Here is a 13008-nt window from a genome sequence, read left to right as displayed (position 1 = left end):
GTATTATTTAATACATATTGCCATTTAGTTCATATTACTATATTTTTTCACATACCCCCAAATAAGATACGCACCTTCTTTTGGGGCCAGCAGAATGAAACAAAAACGGATATTTCCAGGGTCATGGCTCAGTCCTTTGGGTATCAGTTTAAAAATAAAATAAAATAAAATGAACCACTGCAGTGTTAACCCTTTACAGCAGTCACGGCTGCTGCTGAATTGCTCAGCCAAAAGCTACTGCCAGTTCAGCAGCAGCCATGAAAGGGTCAACACCGTAGCTCTGACCCTAAACAATTAATTCCTCCTCTATAGTTGTCAGTAACAGAAACACGGGAACCAGTACAGATGCCATCTGTGCTTCCATTACTTCTTTCCAGTGCAAAAAATTAGCCACCCCACTTCAAGACATACACCCTAATTTTTGAGGACTGATTTCAGGTGAAAAAGTGTTCTACTGAAAAGGTGTTATGAAATCCCTGCAACAACAACAAAAAAAAAAGAACTAAAATTGTGAAACAAAGTTCTGAATTAAAATTTTAGACTTCTAAAATGAAAACTCCTGAAATTCAAAAATATTTCATACTTCCAATCCATTGGGATTTTTAAAAATGTCTACTTTCATTCTGAATTACAGTGAAAAAAAAATTTAATGTTGAAGTTTCTGGCAAATTGAAAATTCCACGTTTCATCCAGCTCTGTATCTAATACAGGTGGTCAGTTGCTCAGTATGACAAATGCAAAATGAATGACTCATTAAATTAAAGCAAAATTCCCATAAATATTTTATTATAAATAAATTATGTTCACGTAAAAAAATTTCTTCATAGATAATGCATATCTACTTTTGAAGGATTGTGAAAAAGTTTTTATCCACTTCCTTTGAAAATTTAGACTAAGGATTAAGGTCATAATTGTATTTCACTTTACTTGTCTAAATAGTACATGCCCAGCTACAGAACTTGACGTTTCTAGCACTTACACATAGCATACAGTCTGTTCTATGTGTATGTTTATTCATTGAGCATGCTCAGTAGGGCTACACTGTGACAGGGCAAGTCTGTGGCTATGTACACTTGTCCAGGTATGCATGTAAGCTAGGTATTGTAAGTGGGCAAAACCCCATAGCTAGTAGGTGTTGGACATGAGGAGGAGGAGGCAGCCCTATGTTGTAGCCCAGCAGCCTATTTGTTCAGCCACTGGCCTAGGGAGGGAAAAACTTACGTGCATTTCCTGCTTCCCAGCTGTGTCCTAACCACCAGGCCACAAGTTAGGTATTATGCAAACCATTCTCCAGTCTTCCTTTTTAAGCTAACCCACTAAGCAGCCAAGAGAGGGAGATATGTTGAACCAGGGAAAAGAAAGCAAGTCAAAGAGTATCCATCCACTGAGATGGATAATACCATGGAAAGGAAAGGGCACTAGATTGTAGACCAGACCCCTGGTCCCAACAGAGATTTTTTTTCTAGTTTTGTGTATCCATCAGAGCCAACTCATTGTTGCACAGTGAAATAAAATCTGAGATTATGTGTAATTGTCAATATTAGCTGTAGTTATACGGTTGCTTACACACCATCTAGACATGTAAAGAGAAATAGGATGTAGTCCTAAGCCATCTATTAAAAAGTGTTCAGATCCTTCACTTAGTTGTACGAGTGTTTTTTTCAATTATTGTAACCACTTAAGGAATAAAGATGGTAATATTTTATTTTTATTTTTGATAAAATGATAAATGAGCATATTTTAGAAAATAAAAATTATTGTTTATGAAATGATAATATTTAGGTCATATATGACAAATGAGTGGATCATGTTAATTTTTCATATTTGAGATTTGATCTTAATTATAATTTAGCTTCTATTCATACTGTACCATGTAAGGAATGAGAAGGCAAGGTAAACATCCTAAAGTTTGTCCATCTGTTTATGGCTTATACCATCTGTCATAATTGCCAAAATTGCTGTATGAAACTAAAGCCACAAAAGTAGCATTACAGTAATCATGAGCAAAAAAGATTTGCATAAAATTCATGAGTTGGAACAAAGTATGGTATGATATATTTTATGGTGGCTGAGCAGTATTTTATTATCCTATGTATTTGTAGCATGTGCAATATTCTGATGGACAAAATTAAATGGAAATAATATTTTCAAGGTGCACTATTATTGTAATACTGTAGTATCACAAAAGTAGATCAATTATGTTTTGGTAATTAACACTTAGTTTCAGCATAAGATAATTAGCTAGTATACAGAAAGTAATTTTGGAGCTGAGCTTTTCAACCTAATGAATCTCTAGTGTAAAATAATCTTATTCAGTGATCTGAGAAATGCAGGTGAGATGGAACAACTATATAGTCTGGGTTCATTTTATAGCTGAGTTAGGAAAGGATGTAATTAAAGTCCATTAATAAAGTGACATTCTTTGAATTGGTAAGTACACTCTTATATAGGGTGTATACTGATGATGATAACACAGATGTATTAACAGGAGAAAGAACAGTTCCATCCACGCAGGCATGCACCTTGCATGCAGTGATGTACTCCTGGCTTTTCAGTGGTGGGCAAATACTCTTATGGATCAAGAGAGCTCCACTCTGAAAGGACTGGGCAGTATAAGGTGGCAGCTGTAGCACTGTATTCTTGCAACCTGTCATCAGCTCCCAGCTTTCCACAATCTCTTTGTCTCCCCCTACTTCCCTTTGTGGTGAAACTCAGCAACCAGCACGTGGTTTTCCTTCCATATAAATTGAGTCTGATTTGGTTTTGTGTGTTATGAGCATTTCCAAAAGGCCAGTGGTCCAAATAACTTGCATGTTTGCAGGCTGTTACGAATTCACCAAAGGATTTCAGGTGCATTCTAATGAATCTTAGCCATGTGCTCTGGCTGGCCACGCAAAGGGTAGGGAGTCAGAAAAAAAAAAAGAGTGGGGGGAGAAGACCCAGGTAAAATTTTTCCAAGCAGAATTAGTAATATTGAATATTATACAAACAGGTGGTGTTTTCAACAGTTAGTTTGGAATAACTATAATGCCCTAAATAGGATGCAATTATACTAGTATAAAGGTGTTTAAACTTTTATTTGGATGTAAGCTTGGTCTGTACCTAAACATTGTACTGCTTTAATTTTATTACTTTGGTTTTTGGAGTGAAGAACACTTGTATTGTCATTTATACCTGTAACAGGAGGGACGGCAGGGTCGCCGTGCTAGCCCTTGCCACCTCCTATACTGTGCCAAGCTTCAGATTTGCACCCTCCTATTCTTGCCCGCCACGACTTGGATGATATGTTTCTTTTGTAGGGAGGCTACCTCTCCTCCACTTGGCCACAGTTCTCCTGCTCCGGGTGTCCGGCATGTCTAGGCCTTGCGGGCCTTCTCTATACGCCACCCCTCTCACCAGGGCCCTTCCCTCTGCAAGGCTGCCCCTCTCACCGGGCTCTTCTGTGGAGCTGGGGTCTGCACCCCCGAACTCCGTGCCCTCACTGGGGCTGGGGTCCTCACTCTATCGTGAGTCCCTTATGAGGCCTCCTCCATCCCCTTATAGCCTCACCCAAACCACCAGTGTTAAACAAACTGCAAACACAAACAACAACATAAACACAAGCCCCTGGGCTACAACACAAACATAAGCCTCCAGCTATAACTAGGCTCAGGCCTACCAGGTTTTCTCTCCTACCACGGTGACCAATGCTGCTCTGGCATTCAGGTTCTCTCTCTTCTGGCCAGGAGTTTCCTCATCCTTCCCTGTTGATAGGGAACTCCTACTATCTTAGATGCCTGTCAGCAACTACCTCTGGTCTCAGCTCCCCTCCTCCTCATACGAGCCAGGTCTTGCCTCTTATAGCCAGCTGACCGCTGGCAGGTGTGGGTCGTTTGCTGGCTCCCGTTGCCTTGGGAACCAGCACCCGAGGAATCTTCCGCGCGCTCTCAGTAGCAGGCACCTTTAGTGTCCTGCTACAATAACCATAAATTCAGGTGTGACCACTAGTAAGCATTAAGTGTACTAGTAAAAATTATTATTTTTACATAATTGTAAATGCCTCCATCTAACTACTAAGGTAAAATCAGAACACATGCCAACCAAGGTAGTTAAACTGATAAAAGAACAAACACAAAACTTCGCTATGGCTTAGTTTATACTAGAAAAGATTGCCTATCTCACTATATACAAATAGATCTTTACTTATACCACCAAGCCTTTTTGGTGTAGCTAGATCTTATACAAACAAAGCAGTATTTTATGCTAAGATAGCTTATACTGGTTCTCCAAACAAAATAAACTAGAGACACTCTTCTGCTGTTGTAACTGCATTTACAATAACGATTTTGCCAGTATAAAGGCACTGTAAAAATTGTCCTCCCACATCATTTCTGTAACGGTGAAAGTTCTTAGTGTGGACCTGCTTTGTGTAGAGACTGGGTCTTACTGATTTTTGAGGGTTTGCCTTTGATTCAGAGTAACTGGGTATGTACGTTGTGAATGACTATGAATGGGAGTTGAGTGTGTTTGGATGGTATTCTTACTTTAGTTGAGACGTGAATAAAGATTGGTATAATTGGTGGAGATTGGTCTTGACTTTCAGGAACTGTTTATAGGATTTGCACTGGAGTCATAAGACTAAACTAATGACATTTTGTTTTTGTTTGGGGGATTAAGTATTTGCTTTAAATATGAATATCTGTTTCTGTTTTTAGCGTTAGGTTTTATAACTGGAATTTCCTTCATCTGTCTTTTATGGACAGATTCTTTTATTGATTAGAATATTGGGTGCATTCTGTTGTTTATTAGAATAGCTGCTTTTCATTTTATCTTTTACTGGAAAATACTTGTAATATTTTGTCATTTAATTGCTACTCCATACTTGCTTAAAAAATACTCTAGACATATTCTGAGCTATTAATGGAAAATACCGTTATTTCTCTCCTGACAGCGCCTATCAAATGGCTCCATAGATTCAAACGATGAAGCCAGTCAAATGGTGGAACTACAGGAACTGCTTGAAAAGCAAAACTATGAAATGGCACAAATGAAAGAGCGTTTGGCTGCACTGTCTTCCCGAGTTGGAGAGGTAGAGCAGGAAGCTGAGACTGCCAGGAAGGAGCTTATTAAAACAGAAGAAATGAACAGTAAATATCAGAGGGACATCAGAGAGGTAAGATGTCCTCTACAGTCTATAACCTCACACTTCTTAACAATTATAGCCGTGATATTTTATAAGAATTAGTTCCTATTCAATTTCCATTGAATTTGGTTCATAAATTTAATTCCAAAAAGTTCACTTGATGTGACTAGTTCATCTACCTAACAATAGACAAAAACTATAAATAGAGTTTTTTGGTTTAAATATGCTTGATTTTTGTAAATAAACTCCTGACAGTTAAGGGAGTGAAATGAGGAAAGGGTTAGTTGTTTCTACGTGGACACCTTCCTTTGGCTAGCTGGAGCTATAAATAATGAACTGTTGAACCATACTGCCACCTAACACATTAACTTTCAGCCTCTTTCTTAATAAATAATTCTGCCTTTGAATTTTGTACTAAATTGTAGCATAGTATTATTAATTTATGAGAGCAGCTCTCCATGTTACAGGTATCCATACTGAATCAGATACATGAAAGCAAGAATCCACATGCACAAGTTCGGGACGCATTTTGTATATGTGCATCTGGCTGCTACAACCTTTACTGGTTGAACTGAAACACATTACATATATAACTTAATTATTTTTCACAATAAATATAGTATTTCCTGTAGAGCTGTTTTTTCCAAGAATCATACTTGGAGATTTATGCACAGTGTTTAGGTACTCTGCCATCTTTATGGTGCAAGATGCCGAAGAGCTAACTTGCAATACTGGGATGTATCACACCTGTGGGTTGCCATTTCATTTTGAAACAACTAAAGAGAAACTTTGAAGTACCATGTTAAAACATATCTGTCATTTCTGAGTAATAAAGAAGCTGCTGACTTGCTGTTGACTTATCCTTTTGATTGAATTGCATATATTTGGGCCAAATCCTGAACTATTCATTCATTTTTACCCAGCTCCTATTCAGTCTTAAATCCTTTGTGTCAAGAGGGAATTTTGGCTGAGTAAGAACTAAGTAAAATATACAAAGTATAGAACTTGTCCACTTGGTCCCAAGTTCTCTGTTGACAATCTGATTTGCTTTCATACAGATTTGGACAGTATGACATGTCAGTAGTTGAAGCTTTAGGTAGATTGTCAGTCTACCTAGAAAATTTGTGATTAACATCATACTCTATGAGTACATCCAGAAAGTAGCTGTAATTTTATAAATTTTATCATATTCTCTACTTATGAAACTGCATAATGCTTTACTGATGGAGCTGCATACTGCATTTCATTTTCCCAGTAGGTGGTATAGAATGAAGTTAGCAGGAATTAGGAGCCCAATTTTAATCTGTCCTCTACTAATGGGGCCTGCAAAGTGTGGAGGCATATCCATGTGAGGTTACAAAATCCTGTATTCATCAGCCAGCCAGAATGTAAATGCAGAGACGACCATTAGTTCTTGCAAATATGGGAGTTTTGTGAATAAAAAAAGGACACACCTGTATATTGTTCCGGTACTGGCCAAAAATTTATGCCAGAATGAATACAACTTCCTCTGTGTAACGTGTTCTAAACCTGCAGTGGATAAACTATTACATTTTTTTTTAAATACAGAAAATATTGATGTTTACCTTACCTGCTCCGTGAAAACATCAGGCTAGATGAAGAAAATTAACATATTTGGATAATATACAATAAATATAAGCAAACTCAGATTGCTATTCATAATGCATACAATTTCGTAGGAAAAGTGTAACATCATGGCCTGAGGCACGGAGCTGGATCAGTAGAATTAAAATGTTTTTTAAAAGTTCACCATCTGAAGCATTTTTAAACAATGATCAAACCAAATAATGCAAATCAGTAATGCAAATAGTAATTCAATCTCTGAAAGAAATAATGCACCCTGAACAGTAACCCAGTGTACAAGAACAACTCAGTAGCTTAAGAGTAGATCCTCACTTACTTTCCTTACTCTCCCTAGTTATTTCCCTTTACTGTTATCTAATTTCTTAAGCTATCAGGGCAAGAAAATGGTGCCAACTGGGAATTAGAGCAGGTAATCATGAGCTAAGACATCTCAGTTTGGTTATTCACTCTACCAGTGACTCACTGTGCAACCTTAAATAAGTCACTTTTCCAGAAATGTGACTTAAAAGGTTCTGTATACTTAATTAGCTCCCTTGGGTTTTGCAAGATACAGCTTCAGCATAGCCACAACATCTGATATGGATACAATTGAGAACCCATTTCCAATTAAAGGTTGGCCCTTCCAAATGTTCTGAAATCCAGATGTGTACTCAGATTGCCCTGAAGTCTGATGCGCTGCATAGATGTGCAAGTTAATTAATATTCCATATCTGACGATAGCTAAGTAAGGGGTTCCAGAGGCATACCTCCCTGAAGGGGATAAGAGGGATCTTATTGAAAGCTGATGGACTCTCCTCTCCCTCTGCCTGAAGAAGGGTGTTTGCACCCACTTAGCTTGCAAAGAACAATTTTTCTGACTATTTAGTTGGTCTAATAAAAGATATCACATTTACCCAAAAAAAGCATGTCTGCTGAATCCTACTAATGTTTTTTGAGCACACTGGGGAATTAAGCCAGAGCTCTGATCAATATATGGGTGACCAATCTGTGGTACAAATGCCACAAGTGACATGGGCAGTCTCTGTGTGGTATGTGGCAGATAAGGGAGGAGACAGGTATCATGGTGACAGCGCCTTGTTACTCATTGCCCTTGACATGTTAAATGCACTTAAAATGTGAGTATCTGCACATTCAAGCAGGAAAACATATTCCAAGCATGTTCAGATCACTGCAAAGTTATGCCACTTTGGATGAGGAGTATCTCTGGCTCATGTTATGCAGCACATGCAGTGCTGCTTCATGGGAATAAAATGAACAATTTGAGGTCCTCCAACATCCCAGGATACATTGCCTCTAACCCCTCCCCCCAACACCTGTTCCATGGAAGATTTAGCTACCCTCTCAAATACTACTGCCCAGGGGCAGGCAGGACCCTACCACTGCTGATGCTGCCACAGCTGGGCCCCTGTACAGTACAGCAGCTCCAAGCTGAGCAGACAGATGGGGTGGCATGGCTGCCCCAGTCCTCCATGTTCCTGCCATACTAGCCACCCTCCTGGCATCCATAGCTCCATGTTCGTGGGAAAGCTGAATTCAACCATGGCAGTATGGTGGAAGCATGGAGCTTCCAGGAGGGGGAGAAACATGCTTCATGCTCTAACATCCCTCCTGGTGACTCCATGCCCCATATAACTCCAGCTTCCCCCGCGAGTGTGGAGGTGCAGCCGCTGGGAGGGGGGGATGGCACAGCAGGTGTGTGGAGTCACTGGCAGGCAAAGATGCATGTTTCATGTCCTCGTTGCATCAACCCACCTCCTGACAGCTCCGACACTCTACTCACAGGGGAAGCTGAAGTGTGGAGCCACCAGGAGGGGATTGGTGCGGCAGGAAAATGGAGCCACTGGGAGGTAGAGAAGCAAGCTTCATGCTTCTGCTGTACTAACCTCCTGTCAGCAGCTGTGGCTCTGTGCTGGTAGGGGAAGCCGGATCATGGAGGTATGGGGTGGCCATGCTGCTAGCTGCCTGCTTTTTTATGGCCATTCTCTTGCAGCTAACAATAGTCAGAGAGAGAGAGAGAGTTTTTCAGCTATTCTTCATCATAGTAGCCCTGTGCCCCCTTCAGTTCTCCCCTGGCATGCCCCTCCCCACCAGCTTCCCAGAGCTAGACCCCACACCCCTCTGAAAGCACGGCTAGAATCCAGGCATCCGGCTCTAGCCACACCTGCCCTGCTCCCCAGCCCTCACTCAGCAAATCAGACCTGTGCAGGTCAGAGATATAACATTCATTTCATAACTTCCAGAGACATGACATGACATTTAGCATGTGTGAACTGTAATGTGTAACCAACCCCACAGATGGGGCAGGGAGCAGAAATCAGAGCAACAGGTTAGGCAGGGAGCACAGGGCAGGGAGCAGACAGCAGAGAAACTGATTGGGTAGGAGAAGGAGGATTGCAGCAGCATTCAGGGATGTGCAGAACTACTTTGTGGCATGGCTGCCAAAATGATTGGCACTCACTGTCCTAATTAGTGCATAGCACCCACTTCTGTGTAGAGCCAGTATTGAAAAAGCATTCCTGAAAGAGTTGGGCTCCCAAGATAGCTGCACACCTAACTCTCCAGCTAAATGGGTCACCCTGGGGTTATGTTGACTGAGTTACCACAGTGCTTTTTACCTTGCCTGCTGTCATGTGATCAGGGTGGTTCTAATGCAGTGTGCAGTGGCCAGTGAACCTGCCATACACCCAATGGATCTGACTCTTGGCAAGAATAGAGTTGAATGTTACAGCATTTCACCTGTCTCAAAGTGATATATTTTGTTTCTCGTTTTGGGGGAGTACCAAGTTCTACAGACACTGCATAAAAACTCATAGTATTTTTGGAAAAAGTATAAATTACAATTATGAATCTGATGAAGTAATGAAGGCTCAAGGACAGGTGTGTGGGTAGGAGAAAAGGTATTAGGGGCTGTGGCAAGGAGCGGGAGATAAATGATGGTGGGCATTAGTTGAGAATTGAGATAGGTGACATGGTGAGGCGTCAGGGAAGTTGGAGGGGGCTTAGAGCAGAGATGTGTGCACAACAATACAGTACTTGGCAGCAGAAGGGGCCAGATAATAAGGAGTAGCACTTTTTTGTGCTGAAGAATTAATGTTTCTAAAATGTATATGGTTTAAATAGGACAGGAAGGGAGCAGAAGTTAGAAATTGTTGGACAGTGGACTGCATGTTGCAAATGAATGAAGGGGAGTTGAGAAAGAGACAGTCTTCTCTCATATACTTAGAATCAAAAAGTTGCTTAATAAAACTGTCAAGTCTATTGTAGGCTATGCCTGTGATTTCTTCATCTGACCCTTTTAGAAGAACATACTCCATATATTTCAGTGCATGACCCTAATCTATATTCTATTTTTACAAGAAGGGGAAAAGAGCATTTAGGAATCATCTACAATCCTTTACCTCCGTAGACAGAAACAGAGAATTAGTACTGTCTGCCTTCCTTTGCTCAAAATCTGGTCACTTCCAAACACACTGCAAAAAGAGGCTGGGGAGGATGATCATGGGCAGAGTCAAGCCCTTACCCAGAAGTTCAGCAGAGCTTCTAGGTCCAGGCCTAACTGTCACTGGATCCAGGCCATCGCACCCTGGCTGAGAATCGCTGGTATAAATAGATGGCTGGCTTTAGAATTGGCCATGTGGATACAGCCTTAATTGTAAACATGGATACTGTTTTTAAAATCTGGGTGTCAGTTTTCCTCAATAATATCCAGCCCTTCCAGAATTAAAGTTTTAGGCAGGAGTGCAGCAAAAAGGCAGGGACTTGAAGTGGGGGGGAAATTGCATCATGTTTAAGGCAGGTGAATACTTCCTGGCAAAGTAGGCTGTATTCCTGAGTCTATCAGCAAATTCTATGCAATGCTGAGCAAGTCATTTAGCCCATTTTTTTCAATTTTGGTCAATAACAGTTTCTCCTTCACTTTCTGAATAAGACCTTAGGGGCCAGATTTTCAGAAGTGCTGAGCATGCACAGATTCAGGCAAGTTAAATTTGTGTTTTCAATGTATAAATTGCTATATGAAAGCTAAGTACAGTGACATCCCAGGCACTGCAATTTGTGTATACTTTTTGACAATTTTGTCTTTGCTATCTGTATATCAGTTCTCCTTGTGTAGAGAAGGAATAATAACACTGCTTCATTTCATAGGAGCATCCTGAAGATAAATTAATTTTAAATTTCTGAAGCACTTGGTTACTACAATGATAGCACCAGAGAAAAACCCAGAAATAAATTAATAATTCTGTATTCAGTACAGATCTTAACTGTAAACAAGACCTGGGGACCCACTGAATGATGAGAATAAAACAAAATACTAAATAGCTTCTCATTAAGTGAGCACTATCCATTTTGTGTATTTAATGAGCTAGGGGTCTGGTGGGAGGAAAAATGTAGTACATAATTGTGTCATTAAGACTGTAACATAATGTTTATGTGCCAGAAAGGTAAATGGAGGTTAAACAGGTTACCTAATTTGGGCATTTTCCTGAGTTTTTTTGACTGCCTAATTTGCACCTTTATGATGTTTTACTGTAGGGTCTACTCATATAATTATTCTAGAGATTATCTTTTGGGTTATGATATAAGTAATAATGTATTGTATTAAACCACTCTTGCCAGAGATTCTAATGGCCTCCACCTAGCCAATTTTGGAACCAGTTCTCCATTCTCATCCTGTGAGTTATCTTCAATAGAGTTGATCATGCTTTTCTCGAAATCTTGTTCTCTCTCTGAATATGTCCTCCCACAGTTCTCCTATTACATCTCTAATTGCTTCTTGACCACATCCTTCAGATGATTCTTGTCATCATCTCTCCGTCTTTCACAGGCTTTGTCCCTTCTATTTTTTTCTCTTTTCCCTCTACAACTTACTTGTAGGTAATCTATCCACAAACATTTCTATGTTGTTGGCTCATAAATCTGTCTATCTGTTCCAGACCTCTGTCTTTCTGTCCAAACTGAACCTTCAGCCAGGTTCTCTGACATCTTTCTGTGGGTACACAGCCATCACTGAAAAACCAATATCGAACAGAACTACTGATATTTTTTCCAAAGTGATTTCCTTCACTTCATTTCTTGATCACCATGGCCCACACTGCTACCCTGCCTGTCCTGCACACCCATCATGCTGGCGTCATTTTCAACTTGACTGTCTTTTAGGTCCTAACGTCCTGGTTACATATAATTCTTGCAGATTATTTCCACGTAACATTTCAAAGATATGGGCTTTCCTATCCACTCACACAGCTAAGCTCTTGTCTAGGCTCTCATTAGCTCATGTTTTATTATTATAACATACATTTCACTGACCTTTAACAAATACAATTTTGGTCAAATAATAATAATAATAATAAAAACTCTGAAGGAAAAATTGCATTCCTATTCTTTTACTATGTCATCTTTTCTGTTTGCCTCTTTCCACTGGCTCCATGTACATTCTTATATTGGACTTTTGGTGTGTGTCCTCTCTTTTATTGCTCTATTCCTTAGCTACAATTCACCTGTGTCACTGCTGAAATGTAGACTTCTGGATCTATGCCATCCCTGATGCTTACCTCTGTTGCTCACCATCTGGACTGCCACACAAGCTTCTTATTGCTTACTCCCATGTTGCTCCCTGTGCCTGGAAAGAGAACCCATAAGAACTCATTATCCTCTTTCAAAGCTCTCCTTTAGCTTTCTACTTTTCCATGCTGCCTAATATTTTCTCAGTGTTTCTACTGTCTGGTGACCTATCCATATAATGTCCTTTGTTTCATACACTTAGATTATAAACTCTTTAGGGCAGAATTATTTTAGAAAAAATAAAATATGCAGAATTATTTCTCTCTCCCAGTGGTTCCCCCTTCAACACAACCCTTCTCCTACCCTTGGTATTTCTTTCTGATGTTTGCACCCCTCATCATAGGATAGAGGAAAACTTTCTTGATAGGCTTGCCTGTACTTTGGCCCAGTAATTTAAGTGCCTCTGTTGTGTCTTTAGTAGACTAGCATGAACATGGATGCAACTGTTAACAGGCAGCATTCAACTGAACCTGCAGAAACATTTCTTTCAACAGTACCTTCTTTCTCCCTGTAGGGTTTCTCTTCTAGTAGTACAAACAGTGCCATCAGAAATCTTGAATTGTTCTACCAAAAGCCATGATAAATTAGATACTATAATACTTAAGTAATATTTTCCTTTTATTTGCCTTCCTGAGTTTTTTCAGTCTTTAGGATACAAATTGTCATGCTATTCTTAGCAGCCAAAAGGGCGAAAACTTTTTTTTTCTTAAGCCAATATTCTC

General features: G+C 39.9%; 1 protein-coding gene across 5 annotated transcripts in view; it reads left to right on the top strand.

Annotated features, from left to right (window-relative positions):
* Positions 1–13008, top strand: part of PPFIA2 (PTPRF interacting protein alpha 2) — a 706597-nt gene that overhangs the window by 563033 nt on the left and 130556 nt on the right. For all 5 annotated transcript variants that reach the window (XM_059726131.1, XM_059726132.1, XM_019494145.2 and 2 more), the window contains one exon: positions 4931–5152. In XM_059726131.1, the coding sequence (XP_059582114.1) occupies positions 4931–5152 (222 nt within the window). The remainder of the gene's footprint in view (positions 1–4930; positions 5153–13008) is intronic.

This window comes from Alligator mississippiensis, chromosome 4, assembly GCF_030867095.1.
Source record: "Alligator mississippiensis isolate rAllMis1 chromosome 4, rAllMis1, whole genome shotgun sequence".
NCBI classification, from domain to species: domain Eukaryota; kingdom Metazoa; phylum Chordata; order Crocodylia; family Alligatoridae; genus Alligator; species Alligator mississippiensis.
This window is presented reverse-complemented; position numbering and strand designations above follow the sequence as displayed.